This window comes from Aptenodytes patagonicus, chromosome 3 (genome assembly GCF_965638725.1).
Source record: "Aptenodytes patagonicus chromosome 3, bAptPat1.pri.cur, whole genome shotgun sequence".
Taxonomy (NCBI): domain Eukaryota; kingdom Metazoa; phylum Chordata; class Aves; order Sphenisciformes; family Spheniscidae; genus Aptenodytes; species Aptenodytes patagonicus.
This window is the reverse complement of record NC_134951.1, coordinates 22571164-22592548: the sequence shown is the minus strand read 5'-3', so window position 1 is coordinate 22592548 and position 21385 is coordinate 22571164. Positions and strand designations below refer to the sequence as shown.

Here is a 21385-nt window from a genome sequence, read left to right as displayed (position 1 = left end):
TCTTTCCACTTCTGGGACCAAATCAACTTTCATGTAGTGGTCAGGAATTTAAACAAGTGATTTTTTTTTTTAATTATAATAATATTCACTACCCAATTATGTGCAAGATTACGAAGTGAAGCACATCCGCTGTTTCAAGTGCTTACATGTAATTTCATAATTAATTACTTCTTTTTAAAGATAATAAAGTAATTCACTATTTGTTAACTTTATACATACACTTACAGAAAATATTTCCAATTATGCTTTGTTGGTCAATGACTCCAAAATTCAGTGGTTCTATCAGTACAGTGTGGCCAAAAAAATTATTTACTGTCTTTTATAAACATTTTGGTCACATTTAAAAGCGCTTGATGTCATTGTGAAGGCTCCGTTGCAATGTAGTTTAGCATAAATAGTGCAGAGTCATTAGGTGGTGTGGCTGGGCTAGAAGGAGAACATCAATTCATTTCAAGGCCTAATGCAGATACTAATGAAGTTTGGGAAGACAAATTCATCAACCGGAGACTGAAAAGTGACCGCAGTCTAATTTAAACATATACAAGGATATACTGATAGTTTCTTCAATTTTTATCATAGGCATTTTTCATCTCTAGATCAGTTTATATACAGATATACATATATATGAAATACATACAAATTTTTGTATGTGTGTCTGAACTATGTTTTCACATATGGTCCAGTATGACTATTATAAGAGTCTGTTTCAGCTTTTGAACAAAGCAAGCATAACCTTTATATGTGTGTGTGTGTATATATGTGTATATATATGTAGCTCAGCTATATATGGCAGAATGATAGTGAAGGTCTGTAAGACGTGCTTCTTTTTAGCTCCATTAAACTCATCATGGATGTATTCCAAAATGGAATTATGTTCAGGAATATGCATTTTGAATCTTGCTGGTGCATCCAAATATTATGTGATGATAGTTCTATATAAATACCCTAATATTAAAGCATTACTTTTGAGGAAAGGTTTATGTGAGTTGACATAGATTTCATGAGTTTCTGAGCATTTTGTGCAAAGTAGCTGATCTAAATCCACAAAACAAACATTCTATTTTAATATTCTAATTCTATTCTAGTTTAATTTAGTTTAATTAAATTTAAACTATTGAGCTTTACCTCACTTGAAGATAAACTAGAACTTATGATTGAAGATAATGTAGAAATCCAGAATCTTTAAATCTGGCACTAAATTTAAAACAAAGCATCCAGTTACTGCAGAATTTCAGAAGTATTTAAGAGTAATGTGATAGCTGAATCTTGACTAGAAATTTTGCATATATGTATATATATTAGTCTATTTTAATATATATAAAATAGGCCTTTATAGATATCAGACTGTTTCATATATATCATATATATTTTATATGTATAATAGTCTGCAAATAAAGGGAAGAACTATCTTTGTAACAGTAGGGTAGAAGTAGCAGAGGTACCAATCATCTCGAGTCCTTAGTAAGTAATAAATAATGCCTAAAACATTGCAGGAAATAAGGGGCAGAGGATTTCAGGAGACATAGTTGTTCTTATACATTAGAACTCCAGACACATTGGTTTGGTTTGCAGTCCTGACACACTCTTGGATGACCTTAAAGAAGCATTCCAATTTTGCTGTGCTTCAGTTCCTGGTTATTCCTACTGTGATCATCCTGAGAGGGTTTAGTCAGAAATCAATGATCATAATGGTTTTTTCCACAATGTTTTTTTCCACAATGAGACCTCAGGTTCTCTTGTAGTCAATTGTCCACAAAATCGTTGACTTGAGTAGAACACCTCATATCACTTCACTCTTTTCCGGAATATTTTTATAGCCTAAAATTCATAACCTCTGTGACTGCTTACTTGATTTCTTCACACATCCTGGGTTTTCATATCCATCAGGCATAAGCTTGAGGTTTTCGTATAGGTGAATACATCAGTCACTGGTGGAAGCATTATTTCAGGTGCACAAGAGGAAGAGTTATAATGTTTGAGGTAATCCTGCATCTCGTGATGTTGGCCAGCGTGGCATTGTGCTAAAATAGTGGTCTGGAGCAACACAGGCACCAGCTTCCTCCAAGTACAACATTAGACCAGTAAATACATCTATAGGAGTTAGTTTGCTGTGGTTAGTTACTTTTCTGCTTGATACATGCATGCTCTGGTTGTGCTCAGATTAGAGGCCACAGGCGTTAGCATCCATTTCTGACACACGGGATCAGGGCTGCAGACCCTGTGTGCAGGCCACATACAAACCAAATGCAATACTTGTTTCCTGAGTGTCATGGATATGAAACTGGGGAATACCTCTGCCCTGTAGGAGGAATCGAGTTCCATCAAAGACGTTATTTGAAGCTCTGCATTTAAAAAAGCTCCTTACACAGTAGTGTGCTATGCCTTTAATTAAATTCTGATGTTTTAATACATGTGTCTATACACATATGTGTGTGTATACGTGTTCCCTTCTGGTTAGCAAATACTTTCAGATAATGAAGACAGTCACAAAAATCAAGGCTATATTTGAAACAGAGAACTGTGCTTAATGTATCACGTAAATTAATCAAACCAAATACTTAAGATCTAGATATGTATGATGTATTAATAAGTATTTATGTGTTTGTTTATACACACACAATTAATGTATTATATCTACATAAACACATAATTCCCTACTACCCTATGCCAATTTTATAAAATGAATTTGTTTGTAGAAGTTGTGTTCAGCTGGTATATAAAATCAGGTTGCCCACCAAATTATTTACTCAGGTTATTCCATTGGTCTTGCCTACTCTTATCCGTTGTTGGTGTGGCTTGACCCTCAAGCTATTCTTCATTCCCAGTCAGAAATGTTCATACTGAGTTTCTTATAGATCAACAGAGATGTTGATTTCATTGTAAGTAATGTGCTTTCCATGACTGGTGGTTCTTTGGTTTAAAGTAGCTGTTATTTGTCACACTGACAGGTACACCTACTGCGAAACGCTGGCGATGAAGTTACCATCACTGTTCAGTACCTCAGGGAAGCTCCATCATTTTTAAAGCTCCCATTAGGTAAGAGGAAATTAATGGATAGGAGTAATCTGTTTTCCTCTGTGCAGTATTCTCATAATATGACAGTGACAGAAATAGGAATTCAATCCTTGAGTGTTTTACAGGAAGAAATAGAGAATTGTGTGTGTACTTTATTGCTTAACATATAAGAATCTAATGCATATTGCATGACTGCTTCTGTATAGTTTATTCAAAATAAAACTGAAAACCTCATTAAAATGCAGTACAATCATGAGTGATATCTGAAAGTTTTTCTACAGAAGCTTTGCCTGAATACAATAAAATAGTGTTTACAAACATGTGAATCATACATTCACACTGAAAGGTATTTTCAGGACACTTACCAAACAAATGGATAGCATTAATTATGCATATTTCATAAATTACTTTGATATTTTGATAATTTTTTGTCAGCAGAATTATGATGTGACAACTGAGTAGTTTAAGAGTAGCAATAGTAAATTGTTTATGAACAATGCACTGTTTATGAACAATTTGCTGGTTAGCAAATATAAATATTCAAGATAGTCACTTTAAATCAATGTTGCAAGTAGAAAAGTGTACATAACATATCAGCTAACTTAATCAGACCAAATAATTTTGCTCCAGTTTATCTTACATATGATTCTCTTAAGCCAAACAGATTTAAACTGTGTCTTGTTTTGGGGATTTAGGTAAGTTGGGCTCAACTATGTACTCGTTTTTTCTTGATTTCAACAGAATCATAGGTCTCATAGGTCTAGCTCTGGTCGTTAGAAGAGCATCTGTCATTTCATCTAGATTCTTACACCTGTTGAAAACAAACTTGAGGGGCCTCTACTAAGCTGAACTATACATTTCATGCTAAAACCATTATTTCAGTTCTTACTGCATATCATTTCCATTTGAAAATGGAATCTAAATTTGAAGAAATCTTATGTTTATATTTGGAGATCTTTGTCTGGTCAGTGTCCCTTATAATGAAACTTCAGATTTTCTATCCTAGGTCATCAGACAACTATAGACTAATATCTATAATGCCTTGGATAACTGTATCCAAGCTTAGGTATGACTTTGGCAAGCTAGCAGGGTCTTACCAGTAGTTTCTGTGTTGTAGACCATATTCATTTGTGGTTATGACAGTCCTACTAGCAATTTTATCTCATCTTGTTGACTGACATCACATACACACTTGAACTCTATCATTTGTGGTCGGTTAACCTTGGCTAAGAGCCAAACTCCCACCCAGCTGCTTTCTCACTCCCCCTCCTCAAACAGAAAATGGGGAGAAAATAGAATGAAGAAGCTCTTGTGTCAAGATAGAGACAGGGAGATCACTTATTAATTACCATCATGGGCAAAATAGACTCAACTTGGGGAAACTTAATTAAATGTATTGTATATTAAAATAGATTCAGGCAGTGAGAAACGAAGACAAATAAATTGAAACAGCACCTTCCCCCACACCTTTTCCCAGGCTCAACTTCATTCCTGACTCCTCTACCTCCCCTGCAAGTGGTGCAGGGGGATGGCAAATGAGGGGTTGGGGTCAGTACACAGCGTTCCTCTCTGCCACTCCTTCCTTCTCACACTTTTACTCTGCTCCAGTGTGGGTTCTTGCCCCCGGCTGCAGTCCTTTACAAACTGCTCTAGCATGAGTCCTCTCCATGGGCTGAAGTTCTTCAGGAAAAATCTTCTCCAGCATGTGTCCCCCACAGGCTGCAGCTTTCTTCAGAACATATCCACCTGCTCCAGCATGGGGTCCTCCATGGGCTGCAGTGTGGGTATCTGTTCTGACGTGGTCCTCCATGGGCTGCAGGAAAATACCTGCTTCACCATGGTCTCTCCATGGACTGCAGGGGAATCTCTGCTCCAACGCCTGGAGCACCTCCTCCCTCTCCTTCTTCAGTGACCTTGAGGTTCGTATGATTTTTTCTCACACTTTTTTCCTCACTCCTCTCTCTGCTGTTCAGCATTTTGCCCTCTCTTAAATAGTTTCCCAGAGATGCTACCAGCTTGGCTGTTGGGCTCAGCTGTGCCCTGCAGTGGGTCCGTTGGAGCTGGCTGGAACCGGCTGTGTCTGGCACAAGGCAGCCCCTGACCATCTCTCACCCCTGGAGCCACCCCGCCTCCCAAAACCTTGCCACTTAACACACAGTACACACTCTATGTCAGACAGCTGCCACCTTCACAAGGAGTTCACGCAGGTCCAGGAATATTGGTGCCCTCTTGGTACCCCATGGGAGAGAAGAGGAAGTTAGCTGACGCCTGCGTTGCCGTTCTCACCAGGAGGCACTGCAGCCATTCCTGTCTGGGAAGCTGAGATCATGGCACTGCTTCCACAAAGTGTTGTTTCTGGAAAGAGAAAGCAGTGATTAGCAGGGCAACCAGATCATCATCTATCTCCGTGTGACCAGAGGTGCGTGCAAAACTTCTGTAGGTAAATAGCCTCCTGAACACTTCAACCAGGAACTTTCACCTTACAAAAACCTCCATTCTCTTTCAAAGGGCCTGTTTCATGGCCTGTGGCCAGCTAGCACCATTTGGAGTCTGCCCCTGAGTACTGTTGTTCAAAGAAAACCTGTTTGGAATAGGGAAGACAGTGCCATTTTAGACAAGCTATCACAGACTGTCAACAAGCACAGCAGAGAAGCAATGCTTCTTAAATGAAAGAGACATCTTGGATACAAACTGCTCATTTTGGGCAGCTTATTAGACTTGCCTCCTTTATGCAGAGCATGAGGAAGTCTTTGGCAAGCATACTACCCTGCCCAGTCCCATGTATGACCCCACGCCTTCAGTCCTATAGTACATGCTCAACAAAAGGACTTGCTAAGTATAATGAGACAGCTGAGGAACTTAAGAAATGACCCTTCTTCTGAACTGAACCTGGACCTCAGCACAGAGCTCACCTGCTCCTCTCCAGGATGTTCTGTGCAGCCATCCAATACAGGCTGAAACAAAGCTCAATGAGTGAGATGATCTTTGGTAAGTGACTTGACATAAATACTCATTCTTGTGGTGAGGAAATAAGTGAATAAGGTGTAGAAAATTATGGAAAATAGGTCTGGTTTAGGGCCATACACTGAAGTTAAGGAGAACAGCAGTGGTGGACAAAGCACCCCATTTCAAGAAGAGCTTTTCACAAGCCCATGCACAAAAGGGAATTCCAGTCATGAAGCATCAGTGACACCTATAACAAGCTAAGTAGCAATTCTACTATGCAATAAAGGACTTCCCAACTCACACTGCAGGCAAGATTTAAGTGCATACATGCATAAACCTGAAGTATCTTGGCCTTTCCTAGCATCCCAGAAGACTCAGGCACATGGTCCCCTACCTTCAAGCATTCAGTCAGATCAGCTGCTATGCTGGCAGTTTTAGTACTGTGGTGTGTTCACTTTAAATGCAACCATACTGTCTCTTTCTGTTAACCAGTATTATTACTATTTCTTGTAAGTACATCATCAGGAGTAGCATCTGCCTCTGCTGCTTCCTTCTCATACCTCTTCCTTCCCTACACTATCTCATGCCATGGCTAGCAAAAGCACAAGGTGTCACAACAGGGAAATATCTGCCTACAGTTCTCACCACATTTTTCTGGTTGCTTCACTCTTTCATGGATTGTGAACAACAAATACAGGATTTGGCATGGGTTTAGGCATGGATACTGATTAACTGGCACTTAAGGGTGAGACAAGGACTGCTTGTTTCTGTGTTTGGAGGAGGACCTAACCCAGGGTGGTATGCCAGTACTGATAGTTGTCTCTTTCACAGCTGCCTGGGATTCTTAGCCCTTACTAGACTATTATGAGGCTGTCTATAATAGTAAATTAAACTATGCCAGCAAATATTCTCTGCCACAGGAATTTGATCAACAATTTTATAAAATATTGCAGAATGCTTGGCATAATTTTGCATAGGGCAAGTACTTCTTTCTCAAAAAACTGTCAGGCCTGGATCAGAAGTTAGCATAGGCCAGTAGGGTCATTAATTGTCTGCTTCATTGGGTTGTCTGGCTCCATGGCTAGGATGATTCCTCATCCCATGGCCTGTAGTTTGCTCTAAGGTCACTGTCAGCTAGAGAGAGGATACATTTGTGTTTCTGGAAACCAAAGGAAGGAATTTTGTTTTTTGGAGCTGGGTCAGGAAATTATTAGTGGCTATGAGGGTTATTTGTTAGCCTGTTACAGAATAATTAGGGCATCAGCTCTTGGGTATTGTCATTAAAGATTCTCTGGAGCTAAGTCCATTATCCATCGCAGAGTTGAGCAGGACTTGTAGGACCCTTTTAGGTAAGATTCACTGCTGCTGGGAAGACTCTTCAGGACATTTTATGCTAAAACAGGCTCTCTTCAGAATTTTTATTTTTGATAGTTATACCAAATTATCAGAATATTCTGAAGTTGCAAAGCTTGCAGTGAAATTAAAAATCACCAGGAGTTTTCCTTTGATTTTAATTTTGTGGTTGTTCTGGAATGGGCTTTTTGTCTATTGGAGGTTGTCTATGACAATTAGCAAGTTAGATAAATGAGATTTTATTTATATACAAGAGGTCTCCAGTATCATTCAGCAAGAATGTTGTAAAGGATAAAGTCTTCCTGACTGCTTGCTGTACATTGATCTGCTGTCCTGCGTTTTGGGGGTTTTGTTTGTTATTTAGAGATTTAGTGTAATTCACTGACTGAAATAAACAATCACCTGTTGATGGGACTCTATCAGAACTTTAACAGAGACCTTTCTAGGTCTAGAAAGCTTAAGGCTTTTAAAGTTACAAATAAAATCCAGGCTTTATTAAAATAAGTAGTAGAATACCTAACTTTTTAATTGAAAAATCTCAGTGATTCTATCAAAAAGAATATAAAAGGATTTATAAACAGCTCCTACCTGTACCACTGCAAATGAGTTCTTGCTTCAGGTTTAGTGTCAGCTAGCTTGGTGATTTCCTGAGTTACTGCTAGCTCTGCAAAATCCCCTGTGATCCTTACAAAGTTTCTTTCCCTCACCTCGGAGTTCTGCCTGTCTTTTTCTTGCTACCCCCAGGGGCATCTCAGTCTCTTTTGTGAACTGCAGACTCCTATATCCTTGCTATCTCTCTCTCTCTCTCTGACCCCTTCTCACCTTACAGGGTAAGTTTTTTTTTTCCTCTGAGAATACTCAGCTATTGGCCAGGTAAAGATCAGGCGAAGATCTCTTCCACAGGATACCCAGCCTTCTCAAGAGAACAAAAATGCCACAGCTGAGAAAAAGCAAATTAAACAGATGAAGCCTGTCATAGTGTAGGTTTGTATTTCTCATCTAACTATGATTTGGGGGGGGATAAGAAGACAGCTAGGCAATAATGATTGCTGGACATCTCAAAACATCCCAAATACCTTTTTTCTGGCATCAGTACCCATCAGGATACTGTACTGTGGTCATGGATGGGGGAGTTACCTGTAGCAGATGTTTTATTTTACAAAAACACTTTGTTTTGACAGTCTTTCTCAAACTAACGTTCCAGAGTTTGGACTGGTACCTAACACTTGATTTGGAGTCTCATCTACTTGGGCAAGGGCTACAGTAGCAGATAGTGCAAGATTTACTTTGTGTTAATATATTTTGTATCATGTATATCATATATGTGTACATACTGTGTTTTGTTCTAAGAACAGGGAGGAAAGACTACCTGATTTCTCTAGGGCTGCCATGTAGGGACGCAAACAGTGCTCCTTGGAGAGACGAGAGCACTGCACCTTCCATGAAAGCAGTTGAGCATATACATTATGAGCTTCTAAAATGCCGAACGAGGCCATGAAGGAGTAGTGTATAAGTGAGTGAGGCAGAACAGGCAGGGAGCAGACTAAAAGACTTGTGAACTTGCTTGCAATTGAGTAGTGGAGGTGGCATAGCCTGAGAGAGGCTAGTTTGTTGTGACTCAGAAAACCAAAGAAAGCTGCTGAACGGAAAAGCAAATTTTCGGGGACACTGTGGGAGGAAGGAAATTTGTTCCTTAACCTTTTATTCTTAGCTTTCCCATGCAATGGATGTCAGTTTTCTCTACTTAAAAAAATAAATTATTCTAATGTAGTATTTTGTATTATGGTAAAACCTAGATTTAGAGATTTGAAAATACTTAAATTCCTGTCTTTTGACATGCTCAAATTGCTGAAGAAGTGGGATAATTCCACTTCAAGAATCTGATTGACTAATGGACCTGTCATAGTTGTCTCCTGCCGGAGACAGTGGGATTCCCCAACAGGCAGACTCTTCAGTGGATAATTTAATGCCAACTTCTTTATTTCATTATTTTTATTTTAAAAAATTAGAAGTTATCTTCTGTTCCAGCAAGTCACTGTGGTCATCTGTGAGTCTGAACGTAGATTTTTGTGGTCTACTGTACATATATAGTAGCTACAAAATGTAACTAGCTACTAAAGTCGGCGCTTGGGTTAGACCCATACAAGCAAAGCATAACGGTTCCTTCTGCTCACATCATCTACTGCTGAACAGAAAGGACACCAAATGAAAACATGCTGAAACTTTAGAATTGAGGGTATAATTCTGAGACCTCAGCACTGAACTGACAGAGATTTGTTATGGAGAAAATGAGCTTTTGTTGAATTAAGTTCCATTTTGCTAAATCTTCCAGATATGTGGAATAGATACATACAAAAATACATGACGAAGAATGACTTTTTGACTTTTGTGATGTTAGACTTGACAGACCTATTAATGTGAAATGATTTACAGGCAATTTCAGGTGACTTCTTCAGATGGAAAAATGAGTTTTCAGTGATGATGAATATAATGCTGTGAAAATGATTTTATGTGCTTTATTGATAAGACCAAGTGCTGTCTGATAGTAATTGTATATATACACGTTAACATTTTACATTGTAGCAAAAATTACACAATGATGTGGCTTTGTGCTGTTTCCGTTATTGTATGTGACAAAAGTATTAAGCTTTTCTGGAGTCACTTTAACTACTAAAGCAGGATCATGATACATAACTGCTAAAGGAAGAGGTATCTTGAAGAATATAATTGTGTAATCTTAACATATTAACATAGTATCAACATTTCAAGACGACTGCTTTTAATTTCTCAGTTTGAGAAGGTGCATCATTCTTGAAAGTCATTGGCATTTTAAGAAAAAGATATATCCGTTAATAAAGTGTATGTATGTGTACAGTTAGTACTTGCCTGAGAGTTTTTTAGCTTTGTTTATAAATACAGTCCATGGTTATATTCTAAGGTGAGGCTTTCAACACTCAATAGGAAATTTATTCATTAAATTAATGGGATTTGTGTAACAATTTCTTACTTGGTTTTGCATATCTCATTCTCGGTGAAAAAAGGCTTAATCCTGCAAACATTTAAGCATACAAGTAGTTCCCGTGAGCACAGCCTCTATGAAATGACATCTAGCTACCTTTTTTCTTTCTGGACATAAAGTATAGCATATGGGCATTTTATTGGCTGTCATTCTAAAATGCAAGTAGTACTTCTGGCTTGGTTTGGTGATTTATATTAAAAATTCTTCCTGTGTTTTACAGCTGGAATAGATATTGCCTGATATATACATGTATTTTTAACATAAGCAATTATTTTTCATGATCTGATTTCCAGGTTCCCCTGGACCATCCAGTGATCACAGCAGTGGAGCTTCATCACCTCTCTTTGACAGTGGCTTACATTTAAATGGAAACTCAACTAACACTGTAAGCAAATGAATAATAAAAACATGGTGTAAGCTGTGTAAGTTCTCTTCCCATTCTCAGCTTCAAAATGTTAGTATAGGACTGTAAGACTACCCTAATTTTTTTGTTGCTGTTGTTTGCTTGCTTCTTTGTTTGATTGATTTTTAAGTGCATATACTGTAAAATTCTGTACTTGCAAAGTAGCCAACATGGGGCCCTGGTCTGCTAGGTTCTTACTCTGAGGCAACTGAGAAGCTTGTAGGAGTGAGCACAGTAAGATTTAATCATTGTTTAGGCATGAATTCTTGTGAACTTTTGTCATACTTTGTTGAATTGTAGTATTGTACTGTTGAATTTAGTCCAGCTGGAGATGCTGAAATGTACATGGAATTTAGAAAATAATGTAAAATTGAATTATTGAAGCAAACTTTCGTGATAGGAAAGAAAGGGAGAAAAAGAGAAAGAAATAAAATGGGAAAGCAGACTTAGGGGAAAAAAAAAAGTCTGTTTCTTTAATCCAGAGGATATTCAGTTCTTTTTTCTGCAGTGAACAGCTATGATTGAATTAATTGCAGCATTGTGGGGAAAAAAAAATTCCTTTCTCCAGGAAAAATGCTAGTCACCGAAGCCAAAGAAGATAGGATGTCTTAGTAGGTGACAATGTTGCTCTTTTAAAATGAAGATTGAAGATGTAAATACTAGCTGTAGAAGGACATGGACCTTCATGCTCAAAACTTGTTTAGCTTCTAACAAATTGCAGCTGTAGTCTTTCAGTTGGATATTAAACTTTACAGAAGGAATGCCCAGAGAATGGAGTGAAGGCTTCTCCTCTCCTCTGTTTTTCCTTTTCTTTCCTACTCAGCCAGAGATGTCAGTGTCTGCTGCTTACTGTACTTCTTCCAAGCTTTGCACGTTTTTGAGCACTGTCTCTCTAAACTAATCCTTAAGGCTTGTTTTCATCTGATAAAGATATATATAATATAAATATATATATGAGATAAATAAATAAATAAATAGAAATATGCTTTGCTGTGCTGATACCTGTACCTTAGTGCTTGGGGTCCAAACTGAGCATAGATACAGAAGGTTTCATGGTTATTTGTTTTTAATGACCCAGACAATTATTACCTTTATTTACTTTGTATTGTTGTCTTACTAAATAACCCCAATCTGTCCTCAGGGTCCAGCATTCTGCAATGCCTGTCCACCAGGTGCTCTGCAGACAAAAAAAGTCCTTTCTCCAAAGAGCTTACATTATAAGAAGAGGGCTATGGTCATAATAACTTTCAGTAATCATTATGACTGTACTGTGGGCATTGCACACTTTGAATTCTATGCATTATAAAAACATAAATAATTGGCTGGAGTTTTGTAGACTTGTAACAGAGTAATTTAGAGTTAGTTTCCAAGGTAGCACACAAAAGACTCTGCATAAGCTTGAAATATAAGTGGAAAACCAGAAAGTAAAATAGGGGAATACTAAGCTTGCTTTTATACAGCACTTAATTTTTCTGAAGCTTGACATAAAGTCACATGAGGAGCTATGTATGCACCAGACACTATGACCTAGAAGTGAAATAAAGCAAAACAATCTACCTTATATCTAGCCTAGTAAAAAAGTCATGATCTCCCTTCATAGGAAACAAAATGAAAAACTGCCAGATTCTTATTGTGAAATGCAAAAGCAAGGTTCCAAGTATTCTGAGCAGGAATGACTGGCTTTTGAGATGGTCCGCTGGAGGTGTGTGGTCAAACTTTTATCAGACCAAGCTGTGAGTGTAACTGAGCTGTGATCAGATCTTCAAAAGTGGTTATAAATGTGTTTCAACTACCAGCTAGTGAGTGCTTCTACTTTTTTTAATTAGATATTTTCATTTTTACAGTAAAGGAAGAGCAGAACTGACATTTCCTATAATGGTATTGCCCAGTAAGGCTAAGGATATTTAAATCCCTTTTCAACGTGACCTTGGTAGGGGAGATCTGACTCACTTTGAATATTGCATCTTGTAAGTTTGTGTTGCAGTTGTATGTACCTTCCTAACCACAGTCAGATCCATGCCATATTAGACAATGTCCATATATTTATGAGTGGAAATGCTGCTCCAAAAAGCGCACAGTGTAAAGGAAAGGACGTGAATGAGAGGTAAGGAATTACTGTTATGCCAATTTTACCAAGCTGTCATTCAGCATGTCTGTTCTGAAAAATAATAATAGAGACACTTGAGCTAATGCTGTATTCAGGCTGTAACATTCACATGGCACAATAGAATATGTTGTGGTGATACTAGCTTATATCATATAGACAGTAGTATAGCCATGTTAACATCAAGCTCATTCTGCCTAATATGATTATACCATTTTCAGTTCTGGTGCTAGCTTGCCTCTGTTAGATATATCTTTATCACCTCTGCTGTGAAGCATGTGTTATATGTGATGTGATACCATCTTCAGGATTTATATACATCCTCCCTATAATATCAGAGCAATTTGCAGTATAGCACTTCAACAGGGTTCTCTGGAACACAGAGAAAGGAGCTGAAGTGCTCTCTTCACACCTAATTATTTTGTGCTTGAGCACTGTGACAAATACTATAGAGATTGGTAGTGGTAGATACATTCATCTGTGTCTTATAAGTGGTTTATTAAACACAATGTGAAGTTTCAGAGCAGAACATAAAACGTTCAGAGGAGGTGGTCTCTAGGATAGTGATTACAGGTTACCTGAAGGATTCTAACTACAAAACAATGAAGAAAATACTGTAGAGATACTCTCCTAGATACCTAAATATTCTAGATGTCCAGGCCAGCTCTCTGGAGAAATTGGGGGTGAAAAAAAAAAAGACCGGAAATAAAACAAATTCCTGTGTAAGACACCATTGAATAATATGATAGTTACGATGCAAAGGGAAACGTAGTAGGTTTTCATTTGTTTGAAAATCCAGCTTCCCTGAATTGTCTAAAAATGATGTTCTAATAAGTGAAGTGAGACCAGAGTAAATCATGATTTTCTGTGTGTTCATGTAATTTAAGAACTCTAATTTAATTTTGATAGTATATGTGTAGTTCAGTTGGTTAAATGAAACTAAACAGGCACTTAAAATTTTCTAAATAGCTTTAAAATATTTTTTCCTTGATGGCTTTTAAATTAGAAAGTTCTGCTTTAAAAAAGACTGCCTACTTCATCACCAAGTACAGTTTTTAAAAAAGAAAAACTACAGCTGCTCAATTCTTGGTGGGACCAGTAGGATGCTAAATCCTTAATGTCTATAGTAGTCTGGTTCCAGAGTGAGAGAATGAGATGACTCAATCCCAAGCATGTAAAGGCAAAAAGGGAAGAGGATCCAAGAAAGGTGGGGGGACACCCTCTTATTGAGACTAAAAGCTATTCTGATGGATACTTTAGTGGAGTGTGTGACCAGAGCATTGAATTGAGATTGAATTGATGCCCTACCTCTGAAAACTTCAATAGTTTTATTTTTTTAATGTTCCTGTAGTGTCTTCCAATTCAGTATAAACACACTATTGATCATTCTTAAGTTTTATTTTATTCTTCATTTTTATCATACTGTAGCTCACTTTAAAGAAAAAAAGTTTCAGGATTTCAGATCAATACCTTCTCTATTAGAATGGTTTTACGTGTCATACTGATAGACTCTGCCAACTCTTGATCTGAAAATCCATTAGTTTCTCACTGAATATGATAGCAATGTAACTTTAAATTGACTTCCAGTTCACAGTGTATCATTTATTAACTCTATCCCTGCTGAAACCAGGACAGTAATGTACTTGCATAAAATGTAATCAATGTAATAAATACAAAAAATAGCTCACTTAGAGGTACAGCACTGGTTACTGTCATGAAAGTAATCATCACCATGTCTTCCATTTATTTGCTAAAGAGAAACTTAAAATAGATGAACGCAGCTAGCTACACTTAAATATTTTGGACTGCCGCTGTGCTGAGGACCTTTATGAAATGAGATAAACATGCTGCAAATAAGTGTGCTCCTTTTTCTCAATTAATAAAATACAAAGTGACTGTCCCCTTTCCACCTACAGGGAAAAATAATCCAAATTTTCTGTTTCTGATTACACCTCTCAGAAATCATAGCAGTAGAAGCTGGAAAAAGCCTATTAAATAACACCTTCCTACTCCACTGCTATAGAACTGTTAAGGAAGAAAGGCTGAGAGAGTTGGGGTTGTTCAGCCTGGAGAAGAGAAGGCTTCGGGGAGACCTTCTTGCAGCCTATCAGTACTTAAAGGGGGCAAAAAGATGGCAGCAAACTTTTGAGCAGGGCCTGTTGCGACAGGACAAGGGGGAATGGCTTTAAACTAAAGGGGGGCAGATTTAGGCTAGATATAAGGAAGCAATTTCTTACGCTGAGGGTGGTGAAACACTGGCACAGGTTGCCCAGAGAGGTGGTGGATGCGCCACCCCTGGAAACATTCAAGGTCAGGTTGGACGGGGCTCTGAGCAACCTGATCTAGTTGAAGATGTCCCTGCTCATTGCAGGGGAGTTGGACTAGATGACCTTTAAAGGTCCCTTCCAACCCACACTATTCTGTGATTCTATGAAATGCTTTTGATATTGAGTATTGAAATTGTCTAATTTAGATTTAGCTGTTCAGAAGTGCTGTGTTTTTCTAATTCTGATTAGAGCTGATTGGGACTTTAAGTATGACATTAATGAAGTGAATAAAGGTGTCTTTAAAAGTCTTATCTTTTAGTTGTATTGATCCTTACTGTCACTGCTAATCCTTTCAGCAGACTTATTTCTTCTAGTATTTAACATCTGTTTGATCATGTCGGTCATTTCTTCTGCACAGAAATGAAACACTTGTTTAATTTCCCAGTAAAGTTTAAGTCAAGTATGGTTTTAGAATTTATATTTTTTAACTTAGAGCCTTAAAAAAAGCTGGTGAAAGGAAATATGGCATTGAAAATACAAAGAAAGTCTTACTAGCTGCTAAATAAATGAACACTGAACAAAATTTGCTGCTTTATGACATCTAATACTAGTTTAAAAAGTATTCACTTAAAATACTGAAAATTAATCTGATATTCACACACTGTCAAAGAAGGCGGCTTCAGTTTTTTAAGTGGGGCTGGCCTAAATCCAAGTCTGTTTCCACTGGAAAAGAAGTCAAAGACCAAGAAAGGTCAGATAAAAGATTATGGCTTTGTTATTTATCTTTCAGAAAAAAGTGCAGCAGGATCACAATGGAACTAATATGCCAAGTAGGAAACAGTAACTTGCATTTACTAGGTGTCTTGTTTCGGTTTTTAATTATACATATTTTCCCCATACACAGCCCTTTCATGTAAATGCATTGTTTCTTACAGTTCTTATGAGTTTGTTCATTTTAGTTTGCAGCAGCAGCAAAAAGAAAATGGCTTAGGAGATACAGCCCAATTTATTACTTTTTTTTATAATTTCTGATAGAAATTGGGTCATTTTCTTTATCCTTATGCATTTCCTTTTTTTTTTTTAATTACATTTGCAATTAAAATATTTTGAGTCCCTTTGCTTACTTGATGGATCGCAGGGAGCAATGCATCTGACTAGTCACCAGTAATCTGCTTTGGGCAGAGTTGTATTGCTCTGTAGGTTGCACCGAGTGCATTAAGTACCTTTCATTTGCACAGATAGACAAAGGATTTTTTGGGAGCGGTGTTATTTATTGTGAATGATGCTCTTCTGTTTGGCCTATGATATTCAGGAGTGCAGAATGAGAGCTGTGAAGGAATTAAATTTGCATTTGATTCTTGGACAAAATCATCTCTCTTTTTTCTATGATGTTCTCCTGCCTATGACTACAAAGGTGCAAAATGGACCACTTCAGGTCAGAGCCAGATTATAAAGAGAAGTTAGAAATTTGAAGCTCTGTTGTATGAGTAAACGAAATTATGACCATTTCTCATCTGTTGCCAACATGCTGAACAGAAAGAGCAGCCATCTCTTATGTGTATTAGCAGGGAGTATCTGAAGCCCTTGGTTAGAGGGAAATACATGTGGTAGCATTCATGAGATTGAAGACTAAATGAGGAAGCTGAAGTGTTAGAAGAAATGAAAGCAAGCTTTTTCTTTTTCTTTTTTTTTTTTTAAACTAGAAAGATCCATCTACTGTTGCCCCAGTTAGCGTTTGATTACTGTTCCAAATACCAGCCCCTGGTAATGATCAGCATGGAAACAGAGAGGCACGTAGTGATGACCTGTTTCTAGATTTGATGTTAGCATAGATGAACTCCAGCAGTTCAGGTACACTCTATAAATGGCTTATAGTGAAAAATGATGGTAAAATTGAGGCAACGAGTTCTTCCACAAAGTTGCATCCAGCGTCATTCCACAAGTTCCTGCAACAAATTGACACTTACTGAGCTCCTAGTTAGTGATACAAGCAAGAGTCAAGCCTCAGATTTATCCTGAGGGATGTGCAGACCGTGTGGAGTTCAAAGAATTTCCCTAACCTTGAGCTAATTTTTCTAAGCAAGGACAGCACTCCCCATTTGGGGATGTAAAAGGCTGCCAAAGGCTTTCTGTAACAGCTGAAGTTTGGGTACACTTGCATTTATAGTGTAACACCATAATAATCTCAACGTTATATTTTGTTCTGTTCTTTTCCTTATATACCTTTAATGTTGGGGTTTGATTTCTGACTGCTACAATAGTTTGAGAAGAGTCATAATTACTTCCTGCTTTTTGTGCTGACATTTAATATAAACTACTCTGGCCCCTGTCCCCTACCCCCCAAAGGAAGAATATATCTGGAAAAGTGTTCCAGGCAAGGTTGTTGAGGTTACTCAGGAACCAATTATATACTAGCCCAAGGGAAACAAATTAAAGAAAAAGGTGCAAGATTCTGTCAAATAGTCCATATGTATTCTCTAAAAATACCTGAGTCAGGCTTGTACCTTATTGGTTCACTGAAAAAATAATAATGTAATAGCGCCTAGCAGCACAGCTGTAATGAAATATTCATTCATATTTCCATTGTAAATCACTTCTAGAGAAACTTATATAATTGAAATGTTTTTAATTTGTTCCTCACCGGTAGAATAGTAATCCCATTGGTTTAAATGCTTAGCAACTGCAGTGAATAGGGCAGTGTAAGTCCCTAACACGTACTGCTATACAGACTCTCTATTTAACCCCACATATAGGTGCTTGGTGTCTGCAAAACCATCCAGTAATTAACAAGCATTAAATGTCTTCAAGAGAGTCATTAAATTTCAAAAGCATGCATGTGATGCAGCATTAGAATTAAAACAGTGTTTCTTTTCTGTGATAGAAAGGGAGGGGTAGCATCCTTGTTTCACACACTGTTTCACCTTCCTCCCATTTAATTAAACAATGTCTGTCAATTAAAATAATGTAAAATAGAGCTGTGTAATTAAAAGTTGCTGCTTTCACTGAATTTTAAAGACATCAAATTACTCGTCCAAATTGTTGCTTCCTCTGGAAGTGCTTGTTTCCTGTGTAGTAGCCTTTATCTATTAAATGATTTGGTGATGCATACTTTACCAGATAATTGCTGTCTTCTTAAAGCTGTCACAGAATTGTGCGCCTGCATCTAAGAATTCCATTAAAAATAAATAAACACAGACCCTCTCCTGAATTGATGCTGCATCAAAGGAATGCACAGGTATTTTGATATCGTCAGTAAATCCCTCTGAATTCTGAGACAAGTTGAATGCTCTAATTGACCCCTATTTACAGTAGATATCTCAATAATGTGTTTCTTTAGCTGGGCATCACAAGAGTTTCCCTCATGTCTCTACTCCCAGCTGAACACTTGTTAATTGTGTTATTCCACGATTAAAGTAAGCTAATGTAAGATTCTTTCACTGCTAAATGGATCGGTCTTGTTTTCTTCTCCAACCACTCTACAGCCTCTGTTTCCTGTCTGTCCCTGGAGTAAGTATTAGCAAATGCTCAGCTATACATTGATCAGATCAGTTCATTGATCCACTGAAAACTAATCCTACCTATATATAAAAATATATAATATTTGTATATACAATATATACATATATTTCGGTCACAGACCTGACAAAACTATAGAGACAGCTCATCCAATTCACTGAGTTGAATGGTTGCTGGTGCTGTTGCAAGAAATGATCTAACTCTAATTCTCTTTCTCCAGAGTAAGTGTAAGACAAATCTGCCTACTTTGAAAAGCATATTATATTGAGGGCTTTCTTTTGAGTATGCTGTAATATTTTTAGCACTGGAGTTTTGACAAGATGCACTCCAGTTTGCACCAAAAAAGATACAGGAAGGTTGGTATTTACTAATCTAGAAGTTTTTACCAAAATCCATTAAAACTTATTGGCCAATGTTTTCAGTTATAGCTTAAGGAAATGAAGCTATACCAAGCCATTTTTTAGCATTTCAGAGTTCAAGGACCATCTGGATGATGCTCTCAGTCATATGATTAGTTTTAGGTAGTTGTGCGAGGAGCGGGGAGTTGGACTCGATGATCCTCATGGATCCCTTCCAACCTGAGATATTCTGTGATTCTATGATTTCAACCTCAGAGTTGTTTTAACGAGGAAAATATTTCAGTATATAAATATCAAACGTATTAATGTTGTTAGCACTTTTATATACATATTTTACAGAGAAATATTTTATATTCTCAGTAATGCATACTAAAGCAGAAATAGTAAAAATACCTCAAGCGATAAATAATAGCATCATCATAATCATCTCTTTTTGAACCAGTACCAACAAAAACAGTAATCTAGAATTAGTCATGCCTCTTCAATATACATGTGCTTGGTAGAAATACCAGTTTACAAAACAGGCTCAAGAATTTAATGATACAGTTTTGCTTTAAAGCAAAAAATGGATAAATTCCAAATGATCAGTAAAAGGTTATATTTTTTCCTAATGGATATCACACGATTTTTTTTTCATACAATAATTTAGGTTGGAAAAGACCTCTAAGATCATCGAGTCCAACCATAAACCTAACACTGCCAAGTCCACCGCTAAACCATGTCCCTAAGCACCATGTCTACATGTCTTTTAAATACCTCCAGGGATGGGGACTCAACCACTTCCCTGGGCAGCCTCTTCCAATGTTTAACCACTCTTTCAGTAAAGAAATTTTTCCTTACATCCAATCTAAACCTCCCCTGCCGCAACTTGAGGCCATTTCCTCTCGTCCTATCACTTGTTACTTGGGAGAAGAGACCGACACCCACCTCGCTACAACCTCCTTTCAGGTAGTTGTAGGGAGCGATGAGGTCTCCCCTCAGCCTCCTTTTCTCCAGGCTAAACAACCCCAGGTCCCTCAGCCGCTCCTCAGAAGACTTGTTCTCCAGACCCCTCACCAGCCTCGTTGCCCTTCTCTGGACACGCTCCAGCACCTCAACGTCCTTCTTGTAGTGAGGGGCCCAAAACTGAACACAGTATTTGAGGTGCGGCCTCACCAGTGCCGAGTACAGGGGGACAATCACTTCCCTACTCCTGCTGGCCACACTATTTCTGATACAGGCCAGGATGCCATTGGCCTTCTTGGCCACCTGGGCACACTGCCGGCTCATGTTCAGCCGGCTGTCGACCAGCACCCCCAGGTCCTTTTCCGACAGGCAGCTTTCCAGCCACTCTTCCCCAAGCCTGTAGCGCTGCATGGGGTTGTTGTGACCCAAGTGCAGGACCCGGCACTTGGCCTTGTTGAACCTCATGCAGTTGGCCTCGGCCCATCGATCCAGCCTGTCCAGGTCCCTCTGCAGAGCCTTCCTACCCTCGAGCAGATCAACACTCCCACCCAGCTTGGTGTCGTCTGCAAACTTACTGAGGGTGCACTCGATCCCCTCGTCCAGATCATTGATAAAGATATTAAATTGAACTGGCCCCAATACTGAGCCCTGGGGAACACTGCTTGTGACTGGCCGCCAGCTGGATTGAACTCCATTCACCACAACTCTCTGGGCCCGGCCGTCCAGTCAGTTTTTTACCCATCGAAGAGGACGCCCATCCAAGCCATGAGCAGCCAGTTTCTCCAGGAGAATGCTGTGGGAAACGGTGTCAAAGGCTTTACTAAAGTCTAGGTAGACAACATCCACAGCCTTTCCCTCATCCACTAGGTGGGTCACCTTGTCATAGAAGGAGATCAGGTTGGTCAAGCAGGACCTGCCTCTCGTAAACCCATGCTGACTGGGCCTGATCGCCTGGTTGTCCTGTACATGCCACGTGATGGCACTCAAGATGATCTGCTCCATAACCTTCCCTGGCACCGAGGTCAGACTGACAGGCCTGTAGTTCCCCGGATCGTCCTTCCGGTCCATCTTGTAGGTGGGTGTCACATTTGCTAACCTTGTATTTCCTTTTAGATTGTTTTACCTTTCAAGCTTCACCAAAATAACAATAAATTAACTTTATTAAGTCATATAAATTAAAATACATTCATTGAAAGTTAAGTTTGCAAGTATATATCATGCCAGTCTTTTGAAACCCTCAAATACGCAATTTAGCAAATAACTGCAGAAATTAAGGAGTCTTGATAGAAAATCAAACTCTTACAGAACACAAATAAGGCTTTTGTGAAATCATTTGCACTGGTTATATTTACAGTTGAAAGCTCAAGTATTTGTAAGAATGTCCTCTCTTTATTTCTCAATGCTGGTGACAACAGCAAGGCATCGTGGTAGCAAAGAAAAAAAGTAGCTTGTTTCAAG

The 21385-nt window shown here is 38.3% G+C and overlaps 1 protein-coding gene across 1 annotated transcript in view; it reads left to right on the top strand.

Annotated features, from left to right (window-relative positions):
* SNTG2 (syntrophin gamma 2) overlaps positions 1–21385 on the top strand; it is a 313450-nt gene that overhangs the window by 193131 nt on the left and 98934 nt on the right. Inside the window, exons 7-8 of the mRNA XM_076335436.1 lie at positions 2949–3036; positions 10627–10718. Coding sequence (XP_076191551.1) covers positions 2949–3036; positions 10627–10718 — 180 coding nt within the window. The remainder of the gene's footprint in view (positions 1–2948; positions 3037–10626; positions 10719–21385) is intronic.